The 27,515-nt window shown below is 45.8% G+C and overlaps 12 protein-coding genes across 12 annotated transcripts; 7 read left to right on the top strand and 5 right to left on the bottom strand.

The window, feature by feature from the left end:
• Nucleotides 1–412: 412 nt before the first annotated feature.
• AOL_s00080g408 (uncharacterized protein) lies at nucleotides 413–2,477 on the top strand (the record flags this gene model as incomplete). The annotated part of the gene is made up of 3 exons (XM_011124783.1): nucleotides 413–831; nucleotides 917–2,129; nucleotides 2,202–2,477. The coding sequence occupies 3 exons, from the start codon at nucleotides 413–415 to the stop codon at nucleotides 2,475–2,477; spliced, it is 1,908 nt and encodes a 635-aa protein (XP_011123085.1).
• A 454-nt stretch (nucleotides 2,478–2,931) lies between these two features.
• Nucleotides 2,932–4,335, top strand: AOL_s00080g407 (uncharacterized protein; the record flags this gene model as incomplete). The annotated part of the gene is made up of 2 exons (XM_011124782.1): nucleotides 2,932–3,486; nucleotides 3,574–4,335. The coding sequence occupies 2 exons, from the start codon at nucleotides 2,932–2,934 to the stop codon at nucleotides 4,333–4,335; spliced, it is 1,317 nt and encodes a 438-aa protein (XP_011123084.1).
• An 814-nt stretch (nucleotides 4,336–5,149) lies between these two features.
• Nucleotides 5,150–6,649, bottom strand: AOL_s00080g406 (uncharacterized protein; the record flags this gene model as incomplete). The annotated part of the gene is made up of 3 exons (XM_011124781.1): nucleotides 5,150–6,103; nucleotides 6,168–6,309; nucleotides 6,378–6,649. 3 exons carry the CDS (start codon nucleotides 6,647–6,649, stop codon nucleotides 5,150–5,152), a joined length of 1,368 nt encoding a protein of 455 aa, XP_011123083.1.
• Nucleotides 6,650–8,267: 1,618 nt separating this feature from the next.
• AOL_s00080g405 (uncharacterized protein) lies at nucleotides 8,268–9,614 on the top strand (the record flags this gene model as incomplete). Its single annotated transcript, XM_011124780.1, has 3 exons — nucleotides 8,268–9,272; nucleotides 9,341–9,451; nucleotides 9,552–9,614. 3 exons carry the CDS (start codon nucleotides 8,268–8,270, stop codon nucleotides 9,612–9,614), a joined length of 1,179 nt encoding a protein of 392 aa, XP_011123082.1.
• Nucleotides 9,615–10,020: 406 nt separating this feature from the next.
• On the top strand, nucleotides 10,021–11,142 carry AOL_s00080g404 (uncharacterized protein; the record flags this gene model as incomplete). Its single annotated transcript, XM_011124779.1, has 2 exons — nucleotides 10,021–10,182; nucleotides 10,261–11,142. 2 exons carry the CDS (start codon nucleotides 10,021–10,023, stop codon nucleotides 11,140–11,142), a joined length of 1,044 nt encoding a protein of 347 aa, XP_011123081.1.
• A 472-nt stretch (nucleotides 11,143–11,614) lies between these two features.
• On the bottom strand, nucleotides 11,615–12,502 carry AOL_s00080g403 (uncharacterized protein; the record flags this gene model as incomplete). Its single annotated transcript, XM_011124778.1, has 1 exon — nucleotides 11,615–12,502. One exon carries the CDS (start codon nucleotides 12,500–12,502, stop codon nucleotides 11,615–11,617), a length of 888 nt encoding a protein of 295 aa, XP_011123080.1.
• Nucleotides 12,503–13,414: 912 nt separating this feature from the next.
• AOL_s00080g402 (uncharacterized protein) lies at nucleotides 13,415–17,344 on the top strand (the record flags this gene model as incomplete). The annotated part of the gene is made up of 3 exons (XM_011124777.1): nucleotides 13,415–14,175; nucleotides 14,239–16,930; nucleotides 16,988–17,344. 3 exons carry the CDS (start codon nucleotides 13,415–13,417, stop codon nucleotides 17,342–17,344), a joined length of 3,810 nt encoding a protein of 1,269 aa, XP_011123079.1.
• Nucleotides 17,345–17,491: 147 nt separating this feature from the next.
• On the bottom strand, nucleotides 17,492–18,270 carry AOL_s00080g401 (uncharacterized protein; the record flags this gene model as incomplete). The annotated part of the gene is made up of 2 exons (XM_011124776.1): nucleotides 17,492–18,168; nucleotides 18,225–18,270. The coding sequence occupies 2 exons, from the start codon at nucleotides 18,268–18,270 to the stop codon at nucleotides 17,492–17,494; spliced, it is 723 nt and encodes a 240-aa protein (XP_011123078.1).
• Nucleotides 18,271–19,079: 809 nt separating this feature from the next.
• On the bottom strand, nucleotides 19,080–19,925 carry AOL_s00080g400 (uncharacterized protein; the record flags this gene model as incomplete). The annotated part of the gene is made up of 1 exon (XM_011124775.1): nucleotides 19,080–19,925. The coding sequence occupies one exon, from the start codon at nucleotides 19,923–19,925 to the stop codon at nucleotides 19,080–19,082; it is 846 nt and encodes a 281-aa protein (XP_011123077.1).
• Nucleotides 19,926–21,622: 1,697 nt separating this feature from the next.
• On the top strand, nucleotides 21,623–22,030 carry AOL_s00080g399 (uncharacterized protein; the record flags this gene model as incomplete). The annotated part of the gene is made up of 1 exon (XM_011124774.1): nucleotides 21,623–22,030. The coding sequence occupies one exon, from the start codon at nucleotides 21,623–21,625 to the stop codon at nucleotides 22,028–22,030; it is 408 nt and encodes a 135-aa protein (XP_011123076.1).
• Nucleotides 22,031–23,008: 978 nt separating this feature from the next.
• On the top strand, nucleotides 23,009–24,247 carry AOL_s00080g398 (uncharacterized protein; the record flags this gene model as incomplete). The annotated part of the gene is made up of 1 exon (XM_011124773.1): nucleotides 23,009–24,247. The coding sequence occupies one exon, from the start codon at nucleotides 23,009–23,011 to the stop codon at nucleotides 24,245–24,247; it is 1,239 nt and encodes a 412-aa protein (XP_011123075.1).
• A 638-nt stretch (nucleotides 24,248–24,885) lies between these two features.
• AOL_s00080g397 (uncharacterized protein) lies at nucleotides 24,886–26,892 on the bottom strand (the record flags this gene model as incomplete). Its single annotated transcript, XM_011124772.1, has 1 exon — nucleotides 24,886–26,892. One exon carries the CDS (start codon nucleotides 26,890–26,892, stop codon nucleotides 24,886–24,888), a length of 2,007 nt encoding a protein of 668 aa, XP_011123074.1.
• Between the last annotated feature and the right edge of the window lie 623 nt (nucleotides 26,893–27,515).

Genomic DNA, 27,515 nt, shown 5'->3' with positions numbered 1-27,515 from the left:
GGGGAGTTGACTTTGTCTACGTTTGCATGAATATCCAGAACACGTATATACGCCGGTAGTGCAGTGTCAGCGTTTACCCTCGCTTTCTGTATTGAATTTTCGACTATTCCTTCGAATTCAGTCGATCTAGATCTATCGATTGAAAATTAAATGCGTAATGCAAACTTGGTTGCAATGTAGCTAGTACTATAGCTAGTGTGGCGGTACTGACTGAATTGAAACACAACTTGATCCTGTGGCACGTTGCCCCTCGAACTTGATGAATTCAGTCAGCCCTGCGCTGCGCGGCTGCGTAACCATCAGCTGAAAATTAAATTGAGATCTCGAGAACGTTCCAACGGCCATCACAAACAGCCAAAAGATCAACTATGACTAGTAGCTAATGTTTGCATCTCAACATGCGCCAGAGATCATGGATCCACTCAGTATTACCGTCTCAGTCTCATCCCTGATCGTGGTCTGCACCCGTATCATAAAACTCTCTTCCGATGTTAGCAACGCATACCGAAGCGCAAGCTTTGTGCTATCAGCAATCGCATCAGAATGCGCGGTTATCTCCGCCTCGTTAACCAGACTGCAAAACATGTTATTAAGCCAGCCTGAAAGAGCCAGCCCGTTAGCGGAGAGTCTCGAAACTGCTTTGCTAGGATGCGCTTTGACAATGTCTGTTCTGCAAGAACAACTGGGAGGTCTTGCAAATGAGACTGAGGACGGCCAGTTGAAGGCGAAAAAGTTCAAATATGTGCTTGAACAGGATTATTTGAAGGAATTACTTCAACAGGCTCGCGGGCAACAAGTATCTATCACTTTGCTGCTGCAGACCTATCAGAGGTATGAAGAGACACCACTCAGGCTGAAGACTTCGCATGAATGAATGGATACCGCTGACCGTGGAGGTATTGAAATTGGATTGCAGCGAGTCGCTCACAAAAATCGAGCAATCAATGCAGGACTACAACAAAATCTTGAAGCATATGGCCGATAAAGGTATTTCGTTATGGCGTGGGGCTCATTCATCAGGAGGCTTTCCAGTTCCAACTGCAATTGTCGGCAACAACGAAACAGACTCTGTCTTTGAGCTTTCCTCCATTATCACAGACACCCGCTTCGATTTTGATGACCAAGTCATCGACTCCAAAGCTTATCGCCGGGCTCTTGTGAACCTGCGACAAGCGCAAGCCTACTCAGGACAGCCTGGTTTTAACTTTAGTAAGTATCAGGAAATACCCGACAACCTTGGAGATGAGGCGACATTGCCGCAGACAGAATTTACGCTCCCCTCTATACATACGCCCGAGTTTTTCGGAGAGAGTCACTACGGACTAGGGATAGATACTCCGTCTGATGAGGAGGTCTTGGATATCCCTGTGCCAACACCTGCTGGGAACGGGGAGACTTTGAGCGTAGTGGCAGAATCAACGTCCGATGAAACTGTATATATACACCCACAGTTTCTGTTTGGTCAGGCGGAATACAAGGATCCTAAGGATTCCCGGCCTCAGAGCGCAGGACAAGGAACGTCGCCAAGGGAAACTACCCCGGATGGACAATATCTCTGGTCCGCTGGAATGTTCACCGGGCTTGAGGATAACCATTCCGTATCATTACACTTTCACCCTCAGATGGAAAATTTCGAGCCTGGGTTTAAAACCGGAGAACATATAATGGGTTCAGCTTCACCAATTTTGGAACAACCACCGCCAAAACCATCAAAACAAGCAAGCGAAGCTGTTGCAGAAACATCGCCAAAGCGGTCCCCATGGAACTTTCAGCGACTCTTCTCAGGTCTAATTAAGCCTCCGTCTAATCTAGTTCCAGGACAATCTCTATTCGGGACTGGGGCTGAGATAAGGCGTAAACTGGTGCTTGTGGGCGACCCCTGTGGCAAGACCTGCTTAGCAGTGGTATTTTGCAAGGGCTTCTTCCCTAAAGTCGACATGCCAACCATCTTTGAAAACTATGTCGCTGACGTCGAAGTCGATGGGAAGTACGTAGAGCTGGCTGTATGGGATACCGCCGGTCTAGGTGACTATGACTCTCTGAGGCCGTTAAGTTACCCAGATTCTCACGTTGTGCTTTTATGCTTTTCGGTGGCGAACAGAGATTCTTATGACAATGTCAAAGAGAAGGTATGTTTGAATGTATTACCATTTTGCTTGGATATAATTCCTATCAGTACTAAACTTAGCCTCTAATGATAGTGGATCGGCGAAGTTCTACATTTTTGTCGGAGTATACCCATCATCCTAGTTGGGACGGAAAAAGACTGCCGAGATAGAGGTGCGCCTTACCCGTATGGGGATACGGGAGCACCAGTAACCACAGAGGAGGGAGAAGAACTGCGGCGGAAGATTGGGGCCGAAAAGTACATTGAATGCTCGGCTAAAACGAATGAAGGGGTTCGCGAAGTCTTTGAAACTGCCACTAGATTAGCGCTAACAGCTCGGCCTCAAAAAAGGAGGAAGAGGCGCTTATAATCATTTTGAAATACTGTATATATATAAAATAAATGAGAAGAATGGATGATCACTTCTTAACAATATTAGAGCCAGTAAATTTAATCTGGTTTACAAGATGAGGAGTCATGATCAGCTCAGCGATTAGATTAGTCTCTCAGCCATGTGCGTAGTATAGGAATTCGGGCTAAAGGATGGGCTAGAGATGTGTTGTGCCGCCAAAAATGCAACAGCATCGGCCATCTGAATTCCCAGCCAGTCGCGTCTTCCCTTTCCCTCGGCCTTGGCATTATCCATCCTCAGCTAGCAACTAAACATCAGGCAAACCAACAGCCACCAACTTTATAACTTCACGCCGCTCATCGCAGGCTTCTAGTTTTATATCCCTTCGACTGGTGATGTAATTCTCGAAGCTGCGATTGCAACCAAACCGTTATTCGCCGCTGGTTCGGATCCTCTAAACAAATAAACAATCATGTCGTCGTTCAGCGTTTTCGATAACAGTCTGTGGCGTGAAGGTACAGCTGCCCTAGAGAACGTTAACTCCATTACACCAACCCCACCGATGGAGCCCTCCGTCATGTCTTTAAATGATATTACGACGACTCCTCAAATCGATCCTCAGAATATGAACAAGCCTTCGATTTTGCTCAGATTATTTGATGCTTCGGTTTATTATCCCATCTTCTCCGGCATTTTCGAGAACCTACAATTCGATGATATTGCCCGCCTCTCGTTTACTTGCAAGGCCTTTTCCACTTTGCCGCGACAGATCACGAACATAGAATGCGATATTGATAAGATGCTTTCAAGATGGTTCAACAATCCCAAAGGCCTTCGTGCAATTATGGCAGAGCAGAATATCATCATCGGGAGTCACTTCGCCACCGCACTTTTCAGTAGAGAGTACCGTACTTCTACGGTACGTTTCTATGCTACTGGCGGCGCATCCTCTACAGCGTTGGAGCAGTATCTTCGATCGCATGGCTATGAAGAATTGCCACGGGCGGAGGGTAAAACGGAATCAAGGGTACGTTGTTATACCCTCTCTTATCGAAGTATCTATTTTCATTTTTTTTATGCTTGCTAACCTTATTTTTGCTTTTGTCTTATTCAGCGTAGGAAATATGAGAGACCGACACATCGAGGACAAGTGGTTGAGATTAGAGTCTGTTCAAACTCACCGCTCGGAGCCTTCCTAGCTGCCGTAAATACGACCCACCTCTTAAACCTCGTTACATCTCATAAGGCATATGCTTTGTTTCCGAAATCCGCCTTCATGCACAAAATGTCATTCATCACGCGAGACCTGAATACGGATAGCGTCCAACATTCGCTGCTTCGCTACTCACAATACGACTATGACTTTCAGCCAATCATTTGGAACACCTCTCCTCTGCCTTACACTCAAGAGATAACAAGTCCCCGTCGTGTCGGCGACAAGTTCACTTGGGTGATCGAATTCGACAATGAGGGTATCCCTCCTCCAATTGTCCCACAATATGTCATCGAATCGACTTGTTTTCGACTCTCCGTAACTCCTGATCCAAACATCTTTATGAACCGTCAACCGAACTACACAAACGCACGCTATCGTCTCTCATGCTCTGGTTTCTATTCATCCGTTCTAAAACATCATTACACCTTCGGCTGTTCGGCGTGGAGGGCTTATATTGGGGCGCGGGTGGACGCCCTAACGAAGATAGAGCTCTACAAACTCCCACTTAAAGACCGTGCCGGCTTAGATCTGACTATTAAGAAGGACTTTTACAAGCTTGAAGGGCGTTTTCAAAAACCCGCTCGCTGGAAGTACTTTGACCATTTGGTCAGGGAGTGGTGGGATGATTGGGTGAAGGATAATGATCCTGGCTCGGCATAGTGCTGGTCACCACCTCTTCTTTCTCATGTTTTCTTTTGCTACTTATTTTTCACCATGAGCTCTACATTATCCGGCGTATCGGTATATATATCCCACGGCAGGGTGGCATGGTCCAAGATCGGACTACGAGGTACTACACTTACATGTATCTACTATCAAAAAAAGGCTTCTAAAGGTGTTATGTTTTTATATGGTGGAACTCGTCAGTCCTCCGGCGTTTGGCTTGCTTTTTTCATCTACACGGCTTCTTGTTCTATACTTGCTTCTAAAACCTATGGCGCTTTTTTATCTTCACATCATAGATACACCTCCCCATGATAAACGAATTCAATTTTACTCATCCTTACAAATTTACTGACGAGGCCTTACAATTTATGTGAACTATCTAGCTATTGATGTAGGGTTGGAACTATATATGACTGATGACGTTATCTTCGTGATTTTGAAAGTAGAGATTATTACATTTATTATTAAGAGAGCTAGCATCTTCGTTTAGGAAAAATGATAAACAAAGACATTAAAAGGCTCCATAGGGTGGGCACATATATACTTAAATGCCATGCTTTTGGAAACGTAATAAGCAATAATAAAATAAAGAAATTCTGGAGAAAAAAAAAAAGGAAAATGAAAAGGAAAGTGATGAGCACCGTCTATCATGCCCCCAAAAAATCAAAGTGAGGAGTGCGTTATGTCGAGAATGTTATCTTCGGTGCGGGAGGTTTGTGTATGTGTGGGATGTTTCAAACGCCAGTTGTCTATGCCGTAGTCTTGTCTATACGATATCCAAGGAAAATATACTTCTCCCCCACCTCACTTAAACGACAACAAAGATCTTACGATTATAATGTAACCTCGCAATCACCAAAAGGAACGTTCCAACAGCCATACAGGACCCCGAAAAAGCAATCGCCGCTGTATATCCATAATGCGTAAGTAAAGCCCCAGCAATAGGACTTCCCGTCAGACCCGCAACACCGGAGATACCCATAGCCATACCGATGTAAGTCCCCATTTCCCTAGGATTTGGGACAATCTGTGCCATAACCGCGGGAAACAAGGAAATGACACTACCAGACCAAAACCCGAAGAAGGCGGTGAGGACGATGAGACCGGTTGCGCTGTCGACGGCTAGCCAGCACCAGATTAGGAGCAAGGTGATCGTTGGGGTTACAATCATAAGATTCAGCCGTCCCAGTTTATCAGCGAGAATGCCGGGGAGAACACGGCCGGGGAAGGAAAGGCCGTTAAGAATGCTGACGAGGTAGATAGACATCGAGTGGGACATGCCGAGATTCAATGCGAATGTTGGAATGAAGAAGAATGGTGTGAAAAGTCCCCAGAGGATGAAGAAGAAGGCTGCGACTAAAAGAGAATACGTGACATTCTTGAAGGCCTCTGGGAGGAAAAATGTTCCTTTTCTATGGGGTAAACGTTCGACCACGGTGAAACATGTGATCGTTAGAAGTCCAGCGAACAAGAATCCTATAGCACGAACGGTCCAGCCGAAGGTGGTTTTTTCGAGGAGATTGGCGAGCATGATGGGGAGGATGACACCTCCAAGAGATGACCCGGCGACGACAAGGCCCATGGCTGCACCACGCTTCTTATTGAAGTATTGACCGATGACGCCGATAGCTGGGGTATACAAGGCACCCTGTGAGAGGCCACCAAGGATGCCCTGGCACAGCAAGAACTGATAGTATTCTTTGCAGATACTAGTCAACATTATGGACGTGACGAGAAGAATCGAAGCTGGGATAATAATAATCTACGAAAAGTTATGTTAGCATATTATGCCTTTTAAATAAAAGGGAAGGATTAAGTGGACATACTCTTGCGCCGTATCTATCGAAAATCGATCCTGCGAACAAACCGCTACCGAAAATAAAGGCGATCTGGATAGATCCGATCCAAGCAATATCATCGGCTGTCTTGTTCTTTAGAATTACAGTAAGATAATAGGACTCGTATACGCTATGAATCATACAGTTAGCAACGTGATTTTGCGATATCGATTGAAAGTGGTAATATGTATATCTTACCCAAAAGCATTGACATATCCAAAAGAGCAGAACATTGATATCGCAGTCCCCAAGACGATAAGCCATGCTTGTAGCCCTCCATCTGGGAATGTAATTTCAGGTGGAACTTCTTGCTTCTCAGTATCGAGAGCGGGGTCATCCCCAACTATTGTGCCCTCCTCGATATCTGGATTCCCTGTTGTTAAATTTCCGAAGTCTTTTTCGGACCTTGCTTGGGGTGTATTGCTCAGAGTCTCGAACTCCTTAGAGTTGATTGAATCTGCTTTTGCCATTTTGCTGATATATATTGTCTTTAGAATGTGGATGAAGTTCTGGAATTCGATTTCTCAGCCAGTCCAGTCGATACAGCTCTTTGACAGAAGCTTTGTTGTATTATATGCGTTGTCGCGTTAGAGCTGTGCCACAAAAATATACCGAATACTGACTTCTGGATTTGTGTACTGTTGTACTGTTGACACGAGGGATAACCTTGCAGTCTGGATTGTAGATGTTAAGATAATCCGGGCGGGACGTAGAATATAAATACACCGCCAGTAGCATTCGACCAACTTTTACTTTTACAACTTGCGCAATATTAATTGCATCGTCAGTCGGTCGGTCGGTCTTACTATGCATGCTCTGGTTATAACCGAGTAGAAGAATTAAACTTCATAATATCTGCGTAATCCCTGCCCTCACCATATGCATCTGCCTCAATTGCTCCTAAAGGCCTAACGTCTCAGTACTCTTGTCGTTTTAACTGTTGAACCAACAGAGTAAACTAAGGGGAATGAGCAATAAGCGGGAGAATCGTCAGATTAAGAGGAATATCTGCCATCATGTTATCGACTATCTCCGCTTCGTAATTCTCGTACGAAAGCAGTCGGTTGAAATGACGGACGAATCATATCGCAGGGCAGAACACCAAATGGAGACGGAAGTTATGCGGACCGATCTTTGTCAGCGTTTTCGGCCCTGAAACGAAATGCTTAAATTTTCTTGGTGTTAAAAAGGATCTGATAAGATCAAGATCAATGACCGGTGTTATACGTTTGGTCGGTGATAGTAAAAGTGGGTCTAGTTATATATAGACCGCACGATGCCGTTATAACCGGCGTCCGCCAATTTTCTTACCCTTCTCCCACGTAGTATCGCTTACGAAATTTGCATATCCATGGTTAACAGCGAGTAAATACGAGCCACACCGATCATACTTCCTAGCTTTCGTCGCTCCAGGGACATTATTAAGCAAGGCTCTCTGCTGTCCTGTTTTTTCTTGAGCGATCTCCTGTGGACAATAGATGCAAGCACAAAAGGGTCAGGCGATGGATGGTGAGACGGAGAAGGGTACATGAACTTAGCTGTTTCCGTCGAGCTGCCGTAATGGATGGAGGAAGTACCGGCATCTCCTTTCCCAACCTTTCCAACTGCAATAATACCACGCTTGAAACCGACCATTTAAAGCGTCTCTCTGCGGAGCAGTCCTCGCCACATAACTTGTCGATGGTTGGCTTGGTGTTCCGTTATAAAATTAAATATTTGGGATGCCAAGGTGAATTACGTTGGCCCAGAGTCCTTGTCGTGTAGTTCAGTGGCAGGGCCGAAATCCGTCCAATTGGGATGGTCCCTTCGTGGGCTGAACCCAGGTCGCAACGTGCCGGGTTCCAGAGCCAAGATCACAACCAAGAGATCAAGCCTGGCGCGAACTCAGAAGGAGGTTGACTTACGACGACCTGACTACCGAATCCCTCATCGGACGTGGACTTTTTGCAATGCGAATTCTTCATCGACACAATCCGAGTTTTGTAAAGTTTAGTTGGTGTTATTCTTGTATACTACCGGCAAACTGAAATAGCTGAGGCTCAATCTCAGGGGGCTAGGCTAGCTTCTTTTCGCGCACCTTACACAACCATGCCTCGATGCCGGTCGACAGGGCTGGCGACTATCGCTGTGTATTCCCTGCTTCTTCTCCTTCTACCGCCGTTACCGACAACAGCACAAACCCAAAGTGGCGATCCCAACGCTGCCGCATGTTCATATCTGGACGACGCCCTCGATGTATGCTGGCGAAGACGACAGTTACTGTACAACGACCCTACAGTGGCGAATTGTATCTGTAATGTAGGAGGCCTTCCGGATCCTCTCATCGACCCAGCGGTCCCGTTATGCAGTTCGTATCTGAGGACGCTGGGGCGAGAGAACCGTGCTACAGCATTCTACAGCAGCTTTAACGGATACTGTGCTTCGTACGCACCCGGGGGTGAGATGACTACCACCGAAGTTATGGATATTGTGACGACGCCGCCTCCTGTACCACAAGACGGGCGTGCGAGCTGCACATTAGTACTTCAAACCTATAGCTTTTGCCAAAAGGCACCACAGGATTTGATAATAGAGCCCGCAGTGGCTTCTTGCATATGCCACGACCCTACCGGAGCCTTCACCACTAAATTCGATGAGCTGTTGACTCCATGTCATAGCTGGGCTACGACCGGAGAGCCGGCTTTTGCCAGCGAAGTCTCTAGCCTCTTCGGATTCTGCACAAAATTTGGGACCTTCACTGTCGAAACCATTACGAGTATGACGTCGCAATTCACTCCAGGACCTGCGGCACCTCGTACATCGTTATCATTTTCTCAGATCGAAGACGCCGCAAGTTCGGCGTGCGAACAGATGGCTCGGATTGCCAACGCCTGCCGTACTGGCCCGGTGGACCCGCTGACCAGGCCTGGTGTGGCGAATTGTATCTGTGTGGATCGGAATGACCCTAATCATGGCTTCGGAGTCGAGTTTGATACATTACTATCACACTGTTACCCCTATGCTAGGACGAAGTCTCCGGCAGCTGCTCGTGAGATAGAGAATCTGAGTGGATATTGTACTAGATTTGCAGAGGGTGGAAAGACCTATACAGTGGTAAGCCGGACTCTGTTGATACACACGTGTCCACCAGACCACCTCCACTAACCTTTGTTTGTTTTAAGACCTCTACCGAAATAAATACGACACGTACAGTGACGGATGATGTATTCGTCTCTTCCACAGGCCCACCTGCTGAAACCAACCCTGCTGAAGCTAGAGCAGGTCGAACTAAGGTCAGTATAGTAGTCCATCCCTAAACATTCATAACCCTGGCACATTCTTTTTTTGTCTAGGTTGTAGTAAGACTCTCAAGCTAACCGTTATTCGATATAGGTTGGCCTCGCCATACCCTTGGTCTTTTCACTAGCCGCTGTCATAGTTGGACAATTCCTATAATGCTTTCTTATAGAATCATGGTATCAGCTGCTGGAACAGCTGATGGAGTTAAGAATGTTATGATGTAGACTCTTACCTGCTACTAGTATTAATATTGTCTGACTGGAAGCTTTTTGTGGGTAGCAAGATACCATGTAAAATTATACCTGGGGGAGTTATATATAGAGTAGTTGGGTTATACTAGAGAAAGGTGTTCAGGTAGTGAAGTTGATAGGGTTGGTGAAGCTCCTCCTTTCAGCTACATCTTAGCAAACACCGTCAACTTTCTCACACACATTTTCCTTCCATCGACACGTCGTCTACCAGACATCGCTCCTCTCACTTTCTTCAACCTCTCGCTAACAAGCCCCCCACGCGTGTTCTGTATCATCTCATTTTGATCAGACGCATCAATATCCTTGCTATTATGTTGCCGACAGACTCTAAGCCCTCTCGTCGCCGTGTTTCCCTTCGTGGACACGCTCCGGATCTGGCTATCAGATGTGGTAATCGCATCTTCAAGACCCACCAGGAACAGTTGGTCGGAAAGCCAGGGATTCTTGATGCAGTTCGCTACGAAGGCATCCAAGTAATAATCCTCACGTCTTTCTAGTTACATCAGGGTGTGTATACCGGAAGCTAACATCGATGTCTTTGATTGCTCTAGGATGGTTGCGCCATGGTTTTAGTCCATGACGTCGAACCTACCGTCCTTTCTTGCATCCTGGACTACTTCTATACTGGTGATTTCGATGAGAGCGGGTCAAATCCTTACGTTCCAAGCGTTCTCGTTCCGGACAGAAATGATGGAGCTACAGAGTCCCCTTTCAAATCTCCGTCAGGATCGCCATCAGCTGAACCCAACAAAAGGCTCGCTGCAGTCTTTACTATGGCACAGAAGTACAAGATTAATGAGCTGAAGGAATTGGTCCAAAAAAAGTTTGCAGACAGCGGCAAGCTCTCTGAATATCTCTCTGCTATCATTAAAGATAACACCTTGGCGGAAACTGACATGGGGAGAACCCTTCACGTTAAATTACAGAAGGTTGCTTTGGCTTCTGTTGACTCTCCAGAGGTTGAAATAATCGACCAATCTATTTGCAACAATGATGACGGGAGTACCGACGACGACACCACGAAGAATGGTATTACCAAAATCGTTGAGGATGATAAGGTCAAAAACCCCACAAATACCCCGGTTGTTGACGAACCTCTTACGGCAACCGCTCTTTCAACTATGGAAGCTCTGAACGAGAGTCTCCAAACCGAGCTTGCAGCTCTTCGCACCACCTACGAAGAACAAACAAAGGAGCTCAATGGGCAAAAGCCTTTCCTCTTGAGTCTGAAGGTTGAAAAGAACCAGGCTGAGCGTTGCCGCGACAGTGCCATCGAAAGATTGGAGGGTTTGATGAAGGTAATCAACGAAACAACTAAGTGTAAAAACACCAATTGCCTTGCCTCGCTCAACATTTCGGTCATTGAAAATGAAGTTCGCCTTGGGGGTAATGTTACGATCCGTTGTGGCCGCTGCAACGCCCGTCAACGTTAAATCCAAGGCTGAAACTCCGATGACGTATCTTTTTTCGCTTTCATTATATCTAATGTTTAAGAATGTACTTGAATCGACCTTCATGTACACTTAAAATTCGAACTTTGTGCATCGGGGGCCGTTTGTATGAAAGTACACTTTGGACTTATAATGGGTTCCCTATAATAAAACTAATGTTACAATGAATATTACTGAATCCTCCCCAAGTAGTACTATCCTGAGCTACAACTATGGGCTGTCCCCGGTCCCGAGGATCGATCCTCTCAGCAGCTTGGCGGGTCAAGCTGCAACATCTTGAGCACATTGCCTTTTTTATAAATGATCTATATACGATTGATCAATTGATTGCAAAGCTAAAAATGAGCTATGAAGCGATATTAATCATCCTATACTACGAGAATAACTTGAAGCGTACGCCACTCCTGAAGGTAAGTACAAAACAATATAGAGAGATTAAGACCGGATATATATCTTATTCAATAAAGATCCACGAAGTATTAAATGGCGCCTTCGCCGTAGGATCCACCTCCATCCCAAGGATCTCAGGATCATCTTCATCTTCATCATCAATCTCAATAGATTCCAAACAATATTCCCTGGGCGCGGGAATGGGTAAATCTAGATAAATATCCGGCAAATTTTCCCCAGGTCCATAAGTGGCTTTGCCCTCCGAATGTCCATAAGTTCCAGCCAGTATCTTCCTTTGTTCTTTTTCTTGCTTCCTATCGCTCAACATGCTTACGACCCTTGAAAATCGTAATATTTCACGATATTCAAATGCAAATATGAATTCCCCACGAACGAGGTACTTACTGAAGTTCTCCACCGTAGTTGTCCAGATATTTTTAACCCCGACTTGTGGAAGGAGACCTGGAGGCACAGGAACCCCAAGGGAAGTGAGCAAAAGCTCGAATGGTACGTCAATTTCAATTTCCGGCCCAAAGCTCTTGCTTCTATCTCGCGTGATGAGTCCGTTGACACATGATTTATACCCAGTAATCATGAAATAACGGGTTTTCTTTCTCGCTTCTCTGAACTTCTGAACGGTTTTATCTCTAAGAAGCGCACTAAACATATCCTCATGTTGAGGAAGTCGCACTGTACGGATTAACTGGGCGTCAATCTCATACTTTTGGTTTGTGGTTCTGCTCCACATAACCTCGAGGAGGCCTTGGAGGATTCCACCTAATTCTTGAGATTTCTGATTGTTGATTTCAATTCGGGCGGTGTTCATGACACTCATTTGAGGGGTGTGAGCGTGGTCGTTCGGCGCGAATGTCGAAGAGAATATACTTGAGGCATCATCGGGCTTCCAACATGATAGAGGGTCTTCCATTTTCTCACACAAGGCACCGAGCATTTGTGGTCCTAGTTTGATGGGAATGTGGTAGCTTTCGTTTAGAAGGAAAAAAGTCGGTTTCGAGGTCATCTTCAATGGCTATAATTGGCCGGAGGTGTTCAGTCTTTCGGGACGATGTTTCGATATGAATAATGGGATATTTGTTAATATTAACACGGGGGCTTAAAGATTAAAATGTCCACCGAAAGAATCACTCAAGTACAGCCTCCAAGGCTACGCATCGATTAAATAGTGTGAGGAAACAATGTAGGAAGTATATAGAACGGTGACATCTATCGGCGAGCGCCACCATGGCACAAGAGCTATATAATTGAATTTTGTTGTCCCAACAAGGCTGCTGAATTTCGCCCGATGGCAAATTTTCAAAACCTTCATTTTCGTACAAGGTCATGAGTTCAATTTTACTGCATCTTCGTAACTCCATTACCACTCATTGACCTGAATTCAGGCGTCGGCGCTCGCCTGTATCGATAGAATTTAGGTAAAAACTCGATGGATCCGTTACCCTCTCTGCTCCGGGCTGATAACTGTCACGGGCTCAGATTAGCGGAGCACATGCCTCTATGCGCGCTTGGTTGTTCTGGAATCGGACCACTACAAAAGTGGCTTGCATATTTCAATGAAATCAAATCGCCATACGCATAAATGATTTTCGACATATATCGGGTTCGCCCGTTAATTATTCTATGATCACGCCACAATGAATGCGAATGTTGGCTTCAGATCCCGACGAGCATAAATGCGTCAACAACCCCTCGTCCAGGCTTTCAGCCAGGCTCAAATATGGAACCACAAAATACAACAAATCGTGCATCCAAACTTATATCCTACTAATCACTCTGGAAAAAAACGTATAAAAGTTGCAAAAAAAAATACCGGATTTATGAGCACTGATTGGGAGACGAGTCCAAAATGGCTACAAGGAGTATACAAATAAAAATTCATTCTTTATCCGAAAAAAAAGGTTGCGTCGACATCGAAATCTCAGTCTCAGACTTTGGCAACAGTGAAAGCGCCGTCAATGTCTCTTCGTATACCATTAAGGTAACCAGACCAGAGCCAGTGGCGGGATTTGAGGAATTACTTGCCAGACATATAGAAAAATATGCACTGCAAGAGCCGTTCGAGACGAGGTTAGCTGGGAGAGTCGAAAATGCGATTACAGACTATGGAGAGGATCTATACAATCAAATACGGTTAGGCGAGCTACTGGAAAAGCTCGAGGACATTGATACTCTACCACCCGTAAAAAAACTCGATCTCTGCGTTTTTGAGGAGCCTAATAGTATCGTTCCAACTATTCATTGGGAAATATTGGAATTAGTTCAACTCCAGGAACTACATCCTAACTTCGATATCCATGTATCCCGAGTGCCCACATTAGCCTCGACAACGCCGTCAGAGAAATTCGAGGCTAGGTGGGCCTCCAAAAAGCCAGAAGGCTTAAACATCTTAGTTGTCGTTTCTCGACCCAAGGGCAAGCAGGATATTCCATATCGCAATATCACTCTCCCACTCGCCAATATATCCAACGCTTTCTCTAGCCAGGTTTTATCTGTTGATATAGTAAGACTGGGGACATGGGATGCGGTGCAGAATGCACTAGCTGCAAAACCGTTTGGTCATTACCATTTTATCCACTTCGATGTTCACGGCTACGTCGAAAAATCTAGGTACGTGATTTTGGACTTCAGCGATCGTTTTTCGACATACGTTCTAATGAAGCAAAATTATAGAGCATTTCTTCGCTTTGAGTCTTCAGGCTCCCTTAATGATGATATCAAACCTGAAGATGTTGCGACTTTACTTGGCGAACACGGGGTTAAGGCAGCAATACTGAATTCCTGTCGATCGGCGCAAAAGCCGGCACTAGTTGGACCGAGTATCGCATCAGCTCTGATTCACCATGGCCTAGATTTTGTAATCGGGATGTCTTATGATATTCACCAAGATGCCGCCCAATATTTCCTAGAGGAGCTATATAAAGCCTTACTGGTAGGTAATCTACCTATTTTAGAGGCTGTATCCCGAGGAAGAAAAGCGATGCAGTCGGAACCAGCTCGAAGGGGAAGATTCGGCATCAAGGTCGACGTTCAAGATTGGATCAACCCAGTGTTATATTTGCGCTCTCCTATATTAGGCCAGCTACCTATAGTCTCTAAGTCCCATGAGCTAGTAGAAATAGCCCGGAATACTAGTGACTGGTGTGCTAGTTTTTTTGGCCGCGATTATGATATCGCATGTATCGAGAAGGCCCTTTGCAGCGGTACGGTCGCCCGGCTTCGGGGCTTTAGAGGCGCGGGGAAATCAACCTTAGTGAAACACCTCCAGGAGTGGTGGATTCGATCCAACTTTGCTCAAACAATTTTTGTAGTCGACTTCTCAGAGACCGATTATTTTACAGCCGAATCCCCCAAGATCTCTCCGACAGAGATTTTCACTGAAATAGACAATATCATCACGGAAAGGCAACAGAGTGGTATGAGAGAGCGGAAGTTATACAGAATCGGACCAATGCCATCAGACGCAACTTCAAAAAATACCATGTTAGATGGAAATATCGGTGTTTCAAACATTATACTACGGCTTAAAGCTGCCTTTTCTCAAAGCGCTTATATTATTCTGTTCAACAGTTTCGACAACGTTTCGTCTATTCCATACACTGGAGACTTCAGATTCCAACCCTGGGCTAAAGAAATGCTGGACTGGTTCAAGAACCTCGATTGGGTGAATTGGCAAAGCATGGTTTTATTCTCATCTACCTTGGACGAGGATTGGCTGAACAAGATACCTGCAGTCTTAACCACCAACCGAGGCCAGAAAACTAGGAGGTTACCCGCTGAGATAATTGATCTTGAAGGACTTGATCCCGGCGCCGCTACTAGATTCGCCGAGGGGGTTATTAATCTTACACCATATATGGAGAACCCGGCATCTCGCCTATACCTCGAAAGAATTCTTCAATACTACCAGTACCAACCATTAGCCCTAAAAGTTGTACTACCACATCTTCGCGCCTCGAATTTAAGCACCAAGCAGTATTTTGAAAGAACTCTATGCTCTGAGATCGAGATTTCACTAGAAGATACAGGGGAGCAGAAACGTCCCTTGATGGACATCATGCTAGCGTCCATGGCCGCTTCTGGTGCAATCCCAGTACCTATACTAGCTGCTACAACGGCGTACTGCCCACGTATCTACCTCCTCGATATCCTCAAGGGCGATGGGCCTTTTCAGGCGGAAGAAGACCCATCCAAGGCGTTCGAAGACGAAATAGACACGTATAAAGATTTTGGACTCGTCCGCTACACAGAACCCAGCACAAATTCCGAAAATCCCGATAGTATTAACGCCGGTCATCTCTTGATACATCCACTGTTCACTTCTTACATGAGAGGAGTTGTTTCGGAGATGAGTAACCAGGGCGGTCTCGAACCAATCGATATAACTTTCGCTTACCTCGTCTACTATCTTGCACAGCGAAGCGACGACTGGGAAGAGATCGATGGGTTTGGGCATCCCGGTAGTATTGAGATCAATCGAAACTGGTTCAATATACTCGCTGCATTGCGATACTGTGTCATCAGGCCGTACGGCTGGGATCAAAATACCGAGCGATTATTTGATTTCCTGATGAACCGTATTGTGGCTTATGCTGCCTATTATAAACAGGACTCTTGGGACATCATAGCTGAGGTGGCGATAAACGGCATCATTAGGGTCATGAAACATTTTTCTAAATCAAATAATATAGCGGAGCCTTGGTGGATACACCTTCATCTATCCGACGGTGAGTCGGTGGACCAAATTCGGAATACCCCCAGGAAACACTTCCCACTCTGGCTTCTGGAAAGGATGATCAAACTTTACGCGTTCCTCCAGTTCTACGCCTACAGAAAGTTTGATTCAAATGGATGGTACTACAACTCCGCAATAATCGGACTACTCAATCTAAAACAAGCCCAAGGGTATCCACACGGAGATGGGGCGATATTCCTTGAGCAACAGGCATTTATCGCGGCCGCTGAGATAGCACACCAAAATAGTTCCCACTACGAAGAAGGGCTCGCATATCTTGCCAAAGTGGATCTCGGGAGGGTTTCTGGGCCGATGAGGCAACATCTTGAGATACGACAGCGAGATATTCTAGCCGAATTAATGGGATTCATTCTGGACGCCGAATCGTACCAAGGGGATGTGGAGGAAGAGCCCACGAGTCATGGCGTGATTCCTAAACATCTGGGAGAGGAGAAACATCTAAGCAGACCTATGCGAGCTTTAGAAACGAGGAAAGTCTATGAAAAGGCATTAAGAACGAAGGATGAGGGGGATATCGAAATTGCCAAGAAATCCATCTACCAAGCGCTAGACTCACTTGAAGATCCTATTGATCCATATACGATAGTTTTACATAGATTCATGGGAGAAGTAAGTTCCGATAATCGCCCTCAAGAACTATATCTAACTATGCTGACATTCGCGTAGCTATTCAGGATTGAAAAGGACTGGAATGCTGCGATAAGACAACTTTGCATTGTCCAAGAGTTTATTAAATTCAGCCCCGGAGCATTTGAAGGTATTGTTAATGAAAATGGTCGCGACTCGTATCTCATTGAGTTACACCAAGCTATGACAAAATGCTACAGTGAGATGGGCGATAAACTTAGGGCCGACAATCATCGAAAGATATCGCAAAGGATTCACGAAGAACGAGAGAAAACCTGGACATCTAGGGATGCGGAGGAAGAAGCTGCTTTGAATGTATTTTATTCTTTGCAAATTGCGTTCCAAAGAGCTAATCTGGGAGATCCGCCTAAGGGTTGGAAGTGTTCACTGACATAAACAAGTTATATAGATAGTCCATACTTGAAGTAATTTTAGGATGATATCCATTAACTATGCCCAAATTATGTATATATTCGGCTAGCATCCATTCATATTCGAGATGCGAGTTTAAGATCTCTGCTACCGTCTAATCATAGACCTAATCTACCAAAGCCCATACAACTTGCCGAACTTATCATCATTAGCCCCAACTCTGTTCCACTCCATCCCATTCTCCACACCCGTGGCAACAGCGCTGCCCCAAACATACTCGATCCAGCCAAGCACACCGTCAACACCAGCCGAAACACCACTGGTAGTCCAGACATTTCTATCCCTGATATATCTAGCCTTAGGATTCCACCTAACCCTCTGCCCGAATTGAGTAACGAATGCCCAAGCTCTCTTATTCGTAGTAGCGCGCTTGCCGTCAAGAAGTCCTGCGCGTGCGAGGATCGAGGCTCCGGTGCAGACGGAGATAATGTATTGGAGAGATGGGTAAACTTCCTTGACGAAAGCAATGACAGGGGCAACACCGGCATCATTTCTAGTTCCAACACCGCCTGGGACGAGTAGGACGTCTAATGGCGGTGGGTTTGCGTATGAATAACCCGTTAACACGGTAGCAGAGGTATTGGAATTCGTAGCGAATGGAGTGTATGGTTTGATTTCAGATGAGACACCATCTTCAGAAAGAAGGTAGATATTAATAGGTTGGCTTGTGCCTAGTCCCCAGAAGGCCTCAATGGGACCGAAGACATCTAGAGGCTGCCAGCCCTTGAAGAGGGCAATGCCAATATTCTGAGGTTTGGGACCCGGCTGGGGTTGCACATTTGTGGCAGCTATGGAATAGTGTTAGAACTTTTGATATAACCTCGATGAGGACCAATTTCCATACCAGCAAGACCTGCACAAAATGCAGTGATAACAGATGCGATCTTCATGTTGTGGGGTTAGAATAAACTTTAAGTTATAAGCTAAGTTGTGATATAAAGTGAACCTGGCGGGTGGGATACGAAATGGTATGCAAGGTACGTACGAGGCCTTTCAGAAACGAAACATTGATGTCGTTTTCTCACCTTTATATCCTCGGAACCAGGCCCCTGGGTCGGTATCCAGATTTGCTATTCGGTCGATAGAGGTTCATAAGCGCAGATTCGCATCTGCATCTACATGGGACCCTAACTCTCCCCGAAACATAACTTCGGTCAGCAATTGTCCTCGTGGTTGTGTTGATGTAGCTATCGGCAGTTGCATTCCCCGGAAAGGGTTATCTTGGCGTCCATCACCCTCGGTCCGTGTAACCGACGCTGTACAGCATACCCAATGGCAAGCGCAGTTAGGCGATGAAGGACCCTGGGAAGACCCATACTTGAGTGCATTGGAGAACATTATTCAGCCTCCTAGTGTGTCTTCACGATGCTTGGCGGGTAACGTAAACTAAAATAGTAATGGCGAATATGAGGATTTGGGCCTATAAGTGATAGATTTTAGACATGGAATGAGGCGTCATTCGTCCGGACGAGGCCGGTATGACGGCACAAGGCTTGATGCAACATCGCCAATACAAAGCGAAATAGGAACTTAAATGCGGAAGGTTGAGATTGAAATTCCAAGATGATGGAGAATATGCATTGTATCTGCAGGTTACATACAGCCATTCTCTACCCTGTTGGCCCTGCAGTCAGGGTCACAGCCTCCTAGCGACTCCGATCCCCGACATTTTTTCCGTTGACACTTTCATTCGGAAAGCTTACGCTCCATGAATCTCTGCTGCTGCTTTCTCTTTCCAATCATCTCTCCACCTACTCAAAGGAGGTCTTCGTTCAATGGCATCTCCAGCTGCCCAGGCCATTCTCTTCTTATCTGTCACTTCATTCACCTCATTGTCAGGGCAGATCACATAGAATTCTCCCTTCTCCATTTTCTCAGCTAGGTAGTCAGCGACTTGCTCTGCGGTCCAGGCACCGCTTGGCTTCCCTTTGTCGCCTGCTGAGCCGGTCATTCCCGTATAGGTCCAACCAGGTACCAGAAGATGAACGTGCGTAGTAGCATTATCTCTTAAGTCGAAGTGAAGACTTTCGGCAATGGATTTGATGGCAGCCTTCGAAGCGTTATAGGCTGGGTTGCCAGGTGGGTTGGTGATACCTTGTTTCGAGCCGGTCAAAACCACGACTTTAGGATCTTCTACTGTGCTGGCAGTGATTTCGTCGAAGAATGTCGAAATACCATTGAGGTATCCGAAGTAGTTTACATCCATAGTCTTTGCGAAGGAAGTGGGGTCCTTCCAATCTGACTTCGTGTGGATGGCGGCGTTAAGAACAAGGAAATCGATCCTGTGGAACCGTTTGATGAAGTCCTTCTTCAACAAAGACCAGGCGCGAGGATTTGAAGCATCTTCTTGATAGCCATCTATGGTAGCCGATGGATACTTTTCTTTCGACGAAGCGACAAATTCCTTTGTCGCTGTAACGTTGGAGTCGACAATGGCGACATTCATGCCCTTAGCGAGGCAGAGGTTTGCAATTGCACGTCCGATACCACTTGCACCACCGCTGATAAGAGCGACTTTGCCTGGTTTGAATACTGACGTCGGCATCTTGTTGAAGTTTGAAACAAAAGTTGTTGGTTATCGATAGGAGGAGGGGCAGCTTAAATTATCTGGGTGGGCCAGGCTAAGCTGTGACAGTGGGTGAAGGTTGAAGGGAGTAATTCGGAGCAAAAAACTCCAGATGGAAGATTTAATCCGATGCTGACCCGCCAGGACCCGCTGCCGTTAGACAATGCCGGCTTCATTGCTGCATTTGGTTGATTACTACCGATTAGTAATCGTTTGAAGTTGTCGATGTAAGACTATGATGTCAAGCGTCCAAGCTCACGATTCAACAGGAAGTTGGATGGAAGCTAGTGCTCGGCCGGAGTTAATATTAACACCGGTTGTCGAGATCCAACAAGAACAACACCAGAGTCGACACTTCGCCGGCATCTGTATTATGATCCTGATGCTACGGTGTATTTGAGAGTGATATTTCGGCGATTCCTATGCTGGAGAAAAACCTAAGTGGCTAGCCTCGTAAAGAAACACTAAGATCTAAAAATGATTTGGCTTATGAGAACCATTTGACAACCTAGTAATATTAAGTTTTAGATTGATCTAAAAGCCAAAGTATCTGACGGAAAATCCTCTCCGTCTCTATAAACTTAACTTGTAATTGCCTTGTTTTGTTGCAGCTCAAAAAAAGTTTAAACGTTTGGGATGGGGTGTATCTATGAGGGATAGACATATACGCGTACGCCATCACTATACAACTTTAATATCGATATCGTAATTCCTTCCATATGCCATATACCTATCCTTTAGCTTCAACTTTCGAACTTTGCCAGGCGTCGAAGCCGGGAGAAATATTTCTCTAACAACATGAACTTTTTAACGCTTCCAATTGACAAAGTTACATACATATATACGTGTTTGAGGAGCCTTAGCATATGAGCCTGGCTTTAATTTACTATCGTGCGCATTGATTCACCGTGACGGCCACAAAAATATTTATTCCACTTGCTCCTACCTAAGTGAATATCATAAACTCCAACTGGCGAAGTTTGGATATCTGAGTATAAATTTAAATTATTAGAAGTGTCAACTAGAAATAGAAATTGTCGAAAACTATGCAAAAACCTTATCAAATCGGTAATCTCCAAATCCGTAAAGTAATTCCCGGAATTGTCGAGATAACTTGTCTCGTACCCAGACCTAAAAAGTCAAACGACCTAGCCGGCCTCGCGTCAGGAAAGCGAAAGGCTACTTTAGTATGGGATATGATCTGCAGGAAGGCTTCGAGAAGCTCTGTCGTCTATCTTTCCCTACAGCGTTCTGGGGCGGTGCTGGTCTGGAACGTTACAACTGTACAATGAGTGTTAAGGTTTCAGGTACGCGACGAGAATGGGTGGAGGCCTGATCCAGACTTGACGGGTTTGGCTTGCAAGCCCGACTCGCGAATTACTCGTGATGAGCAACAGGTGGAGGTAGAAGTATATTTAAGGGTGAGATATCCACCCTTTCCTAACTGGCTTCTAGATTTGGCATCTATAGCTACTAGATATCTATTTCGCTCGTTAAAGGAATCTAGATATCAGCTATTTCTAAAATATTTCCTACACCTCTATTCAACCTACTTCAGTACTTTTATTCGAATATTCTAGGCTACATATATAAGCCATCCTTTTATATATTTCTGGGGGATCAAAACAACTAGTTTGGGACAGCTGAGTTCCATATATGCAATTGTCAAAATTAAAATGAGACTGCACACTGCTCTCCTCATCTTCGGACTCACATCCACCGCTGTGGCTCTCCCAAAAGGCCAAAGAAACGACGTCCAAAGGTCGTCGCCGGTGCTAACCCATTATTATTTCACGGACGGACCCAGTTTCACACTTCCGTCCGTCCCGCCACGACCTCCAACCGCCACTATGCCCCCTCCGGTTCCAACTGGAGGGGTCCCAGCAGAAAATCGGAATGATAGGCCACCACAAGCTAGCGGAACGGGCGCATCCCGTACGGGCAGCCCACCACCGAAACCGACTGGAACTGAGAAACTACCCTCTAAGCCTAGCGGTACCGATAATCCGTCTTCAAGCGTTACTAGTGCAGGAAGCTCAGCTAAAGTCAAGGGCAAAGTTGGCATTATTAAGGCTGGCAATTAATCTACTCGTTCATAGAATATTTATATTAAAGATTGTAAGATTAGTATGGCGATAAAGGGCTTTCGAGGTAATTTTTCTGAAACTCGATTGGGAAATGCGGTACCGATATATCTAGGAGTTAGTGGTAGACTTGGGGGTGTACTAGTTAGCCTCGAATATATACAGTGCCAGTATTGATCTTTGCTTGATGTACAAATATCTAAATTCCTATCGATACATCGTACCTTGATGAAAATATAGATCTATCCAAGTTACAATATATTAATAGCTACAAATAGAGTACTTGAAGGCTTGAAACGATATACTTTTTAAATTTTGAACCGCCCTTCGCGATGACCCGAGAGTCCAGTTGGAAAATGAAACTGAGGTACGAACTAGGTGTATAGCTTGAACGTTCTTAATTAAGCATACATACACGTATACACCACCCCACGGCCTAGTCTCGTATTGCAGACGCGGTCCACACTTTGCCCACGGCCATTCCGTTGATTAACGTTCTTCAAATCCAATTACTTCTAGCTTTTACCTCGCAACAGCATTAATTCTGATTAATGGGATAATTCTACCTAGGTAGTTGGTCCTAGGCTGAGAAAAAGATATTATTGTTGTTCAACTAGATAGTACAGAGGGCTGCTCTACCCAGCCAGAGGCCCAATTAGAGCCTGTGTAGTCGTTTAGGGGTCCTTATTATATAGGAAATGATAGGCCTAGGCACAGTTGAGGAGTCTGGCGACGAGACAAGGCCTAGGAGACAATACTAGTAGCCAGAAGTAGCATGAACGTAACTGTTTAGTAGGAACTCAGTCCCAGATTCCACCAGAATCTGTGTAACGCCACCTCTCGGCCTAGAAAACAACACAAGAGCCTTCAAAATACCACACGCGTCTCCAAACCCCTTTCGCTCCTATAGCACTACAACTACCTTCAATCCCGTCTTAACGTCTTCAAAATCCTTATCGTGACTTCAGCTAGAATACAATGGAGATTTTCCAAGAGCTTCAAAAGAGGGTCCAAAAGCCTTTCTCCTTCTCCTTCTCTAATCATATTCATTCCTCTTCACATCTTAGCTCTTATGCTGCTGCTGCTGGCGAAAAAGTAGCGTCCCAGATGCCGTACAATTTGTCTCGTTGGGCTTCGTATCCTCGTTTGTCAGAACCATCTCCTGCTTTGATTACCTTCCTTAAACATATCAAAGATTCCAAGAGTACCGTCTTCTCTAGCTCAGAAGCTCGAAACCTTCTTACCACTGGAATTTCTTCTGCTTCTGTTTCTCAGCAATTATCGATTAGCTTCTCCTCGATCTCAGAAGACGCGTCCATCAAGGAACAATCTTCACAGACCTCCAAGCAAACAGACAGCCTTAACAGTCTCAAGATGCCTACCCAAAAGTCTTCCAACGGCCTAGAGACTTCAGTCTCCCCAGAATCTTCGGATGAAACATTCCAGACGGCAAAGTCCGAAGAACAGGCCACTATCGATTCTCCAACTCAAGAGACAAAATCTAGCAACAGTAGCAAGGAATCAACCCCTACCAGAGATGCTACCAGCGATGCTACCGAGAAGCCAAAGTCTACCCAGCAAGTTGAGATCTTGCAAGTCACCGCTTTCGTCGACAAGCTTCCTGCTACTTCCCTCGAAGGAGCCGAGCCTGTTCCAGCGATCTTGGGAAGCAAGCACTCTTCCCATCACAACCTTGGCACCATCTTCCACGGCAAGGGAGAGCGATCTGACCCTCCGGTCCCACCAAAGCCCGCCCAATACGTTCCCACCTCCCACAAAGCCGATGAGGAGAACCAAAAACAACCTGCCATTCAAGAGCTGGTTCAAATACGCCAACCGGCCGAGAGCAGGTCCCCAACCATGCTCATCTTCAAGGTTCTGGGCACCAGAACCAACCCAGATACTCGCGAGTGCGAGTATCACATCCTCTATAACTGGTCAGGGAGCAACCCACGCTTCCCGAACGGCCCTGTGGTCAAGGAGGTCTTCACTTTCGAAGACCTCTTGATGCACAGGGCCGTCATTACTCGGCTCCGAGTCTGGCACTCGACTCACATTGGGGTCAGTAAGGACCCCAGAGTCGAGGAGATGAAGTACCGCATGTCTCCGGCGGAGTACACGGAGACCAACAGGTATCCGTGGCCGCCCTTCGACCCACGCGGCTGGTACTGCTGCCTCATTTGGGGCAATTTTGGATCAGATACTGACAGCGAGTAATCGCTGTCAGCTTTGTTTGTAAAGCGTTGGCCGGGGGAACAGCCCCATTGTTATGTAAAATACAAGCGGTGGTATACCGAGTATACCATAATGACACGATTGGATTTCCGGAAAACAGTACTTTCCATTCAAAGTAGCCTGTAAAGCATTTAGTACCATTCGGTAGACGTAGTCTCATAACAAACTCATGTACGCTGCTACTACGATGAACGTGATGAAACCGATAATGGAGTAATCCTGAAATTCTACAGGAATCCGTATTAATAAATGGAGGTCAATATAGGACCCCCAAAAGAATGCCCCACTACTAAGCAGTCAATATATGAGGGTTTTAAGCGTATGGTAGTCTTTTTACAACGATATTCTAAGCGTGTGCCTCTCTTTTACCCGACAATTGCATGCTCTAGAAAAGTACAGTATGTCTTCTAAGAACATTTGAACACACGTAGTAATAGTTCTATTAAAGAATAGTAAAGGCGGTAATTGGTGTCTTCGTGATAAAAACCTAGGAAGTAGAGCCTCTATTCCCAGAAATGGGACGAAAAGTGGTATAAAAGTACCCGGCGTGATTCCTCAACACAGTTGAGGAGCCTGACGACGAGACAGGGCGTGATGCCATACCTTTAAGGCCTGTACCGCTAGGGGTTCGTAGATCCGGCAGACCCCTTCCCCTCAGATCCATCCATATTATCTTTACCGACACTCTTCTCGTCATCTCCCGCCCTGTCACCCTTACTTACCTTTGTCTCTTCAGGTCCGTCGTCCTGCTCCTCCTCTCCATGACCGTATTTTTCCCCTTCTTCAACACCTTCCATCTTTTCGCCCTGATCAAAAAACCTGGTTCGTTTCAAGTCTCCTCTATGGCTACCCGCAGACTCTCTGCTTCTCTTACTCGCCAAAGGGTCAAGTGCATCACCAGCATCTTCTGTATCCGCATCGAATTCTTCGTCAAAGCCAGCCATAACGCTATCACTCATTTCCTCTTCCGTCCCTTCGACAGACATTCCTAGGTTTCGCTCTTTCCCACCGACATTTCTACTAGATTTCGAGCCTTTCTTCTTCGCAAGTGGCCTCTCGTATCGGATTGGGGGTGTAACTTTAATATCGGTGAGGAGCTGGTTCAAAGTCGCGAGCTTCGGAGGCGGTGAGGAAACAGATGGTATTGCGTTTAAGTTATCATAAGATGGAAGAACAACTGGTGGTAACCAATCGCCATAGCGGTGGTAAAAGTTTGGCGATTGCCACTTTTCAGACGGCTTGTTGTGAGGGGGCCGTAGATTATGAAGTGTCGTTGGAGGCTTCCACTCAGCTTGGTTTTTGTTGTTGGTATCATCATTTTTATATTTCATATTTGATGGGCCGGAGAGTAGTCTTGCATTTTTGATGCGTTCAGCAGCCAATCTCATCTTTTCACGCCAAGCAGCTTTCTCCAACGCTTCTTGTTCCTCGGTTTTTTGGTCAGCATGAAAGGCTGTAGTACTCCTCTCCGCCGGACCAACTGAAAGGTGGCGGCGGAGTCCTGGGCCTCCTCCGGCTCTAAAGTCCTGCTGGGCTTTTTCATAGATAGCTAGCATTTCAGGATCCTTTCCTTCCGAATAGTAGCTATGGTCACTAACGCTTGTAACATCGGTCATTTCAGTATCCGATGGGTCTCCTCTGGGTGGAGAGCGGGTGAGTGTGTGCCCCTTGGGCTTCTCAGAAGCTCCTTTACCCTTTCCGTGTGTTGATGGCGAGAGATAGAGCGGAGGAGGCGATTTCATGGTATTCCGACCTCGATTCATGCTCTCATTAACAGCAGTACTGTTTTTGTAAAGTTCGACCTGCTCGTATTTCGTTTGGAGGTAGATCATTTTTGAAAGGTACTCTTCTTTATAGATATCTTTGCCGTTGAACCACTCCGATCTTTCGACTCTTGCCTCGGTAGCGAGAACACTCTGGTCTTGCATCCTTACGTCCATGGGTCGGAACATGTTTCTTTGGTGAAAGCACCGCATGACGCGGATACCCCAGGACCAATTCAGTTCTTCGAAGGTAAGCCATTGCCTAGGAGCCTCTCTTCCATTTGCCCAGACGAATTGGGCTTCGTACTCAACAACCCTAGGGTCCGTATCTGCTCTGTAGCGAGATTGAAGGATCGATTTCAACGACCATTCCGGGTTGCCCAACGGACGATTAAACGATTGGGGGGAAAAGGTGCAAGTAAGTCCCAGCCGTAGCAGCCTTTTTTCAAGTGTAGAAAAGTCGTTGACGCGAGAAGGGTGGTCTTTTGGATCGAATGGTCTAAAAACACTGGCATGTAGTGGTAATGCATCCGTCTCCTCTTCAACAAATCTAAGGTTCTTCTCAACTGGCTTACTACCGCTAGCAAGTCTTTCCGCACCAATAGGTGGCTGGGAGCCAAGTTGCTTAACAGTAACTTTGGCCTGTTGGGCTATTTGAGCAAAGTATATGGCTGTTTCTTGTTCCGGAGCCGTATATGCCCTGCGACCCGAGGCCGCAGGTAAGTTGTTGCTGGATGCTGGGTCCACCGTTAGTTTATCCTTTGGCGGTTTTTTTGAATCATCCGGCGCCTTCTTGGACGATGAGGCTTCAATATTTTCCTGAGACTGAACCATTGGAACAACTGGTAATGCTGAACTAACCATTCTTATCCCGTTAATATACAGGCCGGACCGATCGATGTCATGAGACAAAGGTCCTAATTTCTACAGAAATCGAAGAAATCATGACTTACAAAGCTCGAGAATCTTTTCGAAAAGATGAGAGAGAAAGGTCCAAGACCTTTAAGATGAAGGGGAACTGGCGAGGCTATCGTTATTTCTAGTTCAGAGCAAACCACGGCGTGGTAAGTTTGCCGTTTGATGCTATTTGGACGGGAAATCACCAACCACGTTTCAAGGAGGTGCGAAGAGCAATCTTAAGATTGATGGCTCGAGGAAGTTATGGAGATGGTTGGTGATTTGGAGAGAAATGAGACGGAGGTTAGTGATTTAATGGAAAGCGGTAAACATAAGGGTCGGTCTGCCATGACGATGCGGCTCCTCCCCGAATGTCGCACAAGAGTCCCGCATGGAGACGTGGGATGGCACCGTGGCCGCGTACCTCTGTTTCCAGCCCATAGTCTATATATAGTATATATTACGAGGCTTTGGGGTTCTATCAATCGTCAGGAGCCCTGGGTATGTGAAAGTTCTTTAAAACGTCAAAGGAATCTTTCAAGTATGTACCATCTTATTCTAGGGCAATCTTAGAGTCTAGAAGCAGCTTT

This window comes from Orbilia oligospora (assembly GCF_000225545.1).
Source record: "Orbilia oligospora ATCC 24927 unplaced genomic scaffold scaffold00080, whole genome shotgun sequence".
In the NCBI taxonomy this organism is placed as follows: Eukaryota; Fungi; Ascomycota; class Orbiliomycetes; order Orbiliales; family Orbiliaceae; genus Orbilia; species Orbilia oligospora.
The sequence above is the reverse complement of the archived record's forward strand: the minus strand, read 5'-3'. Positions and strand labels throughout refer to the sequence as shown.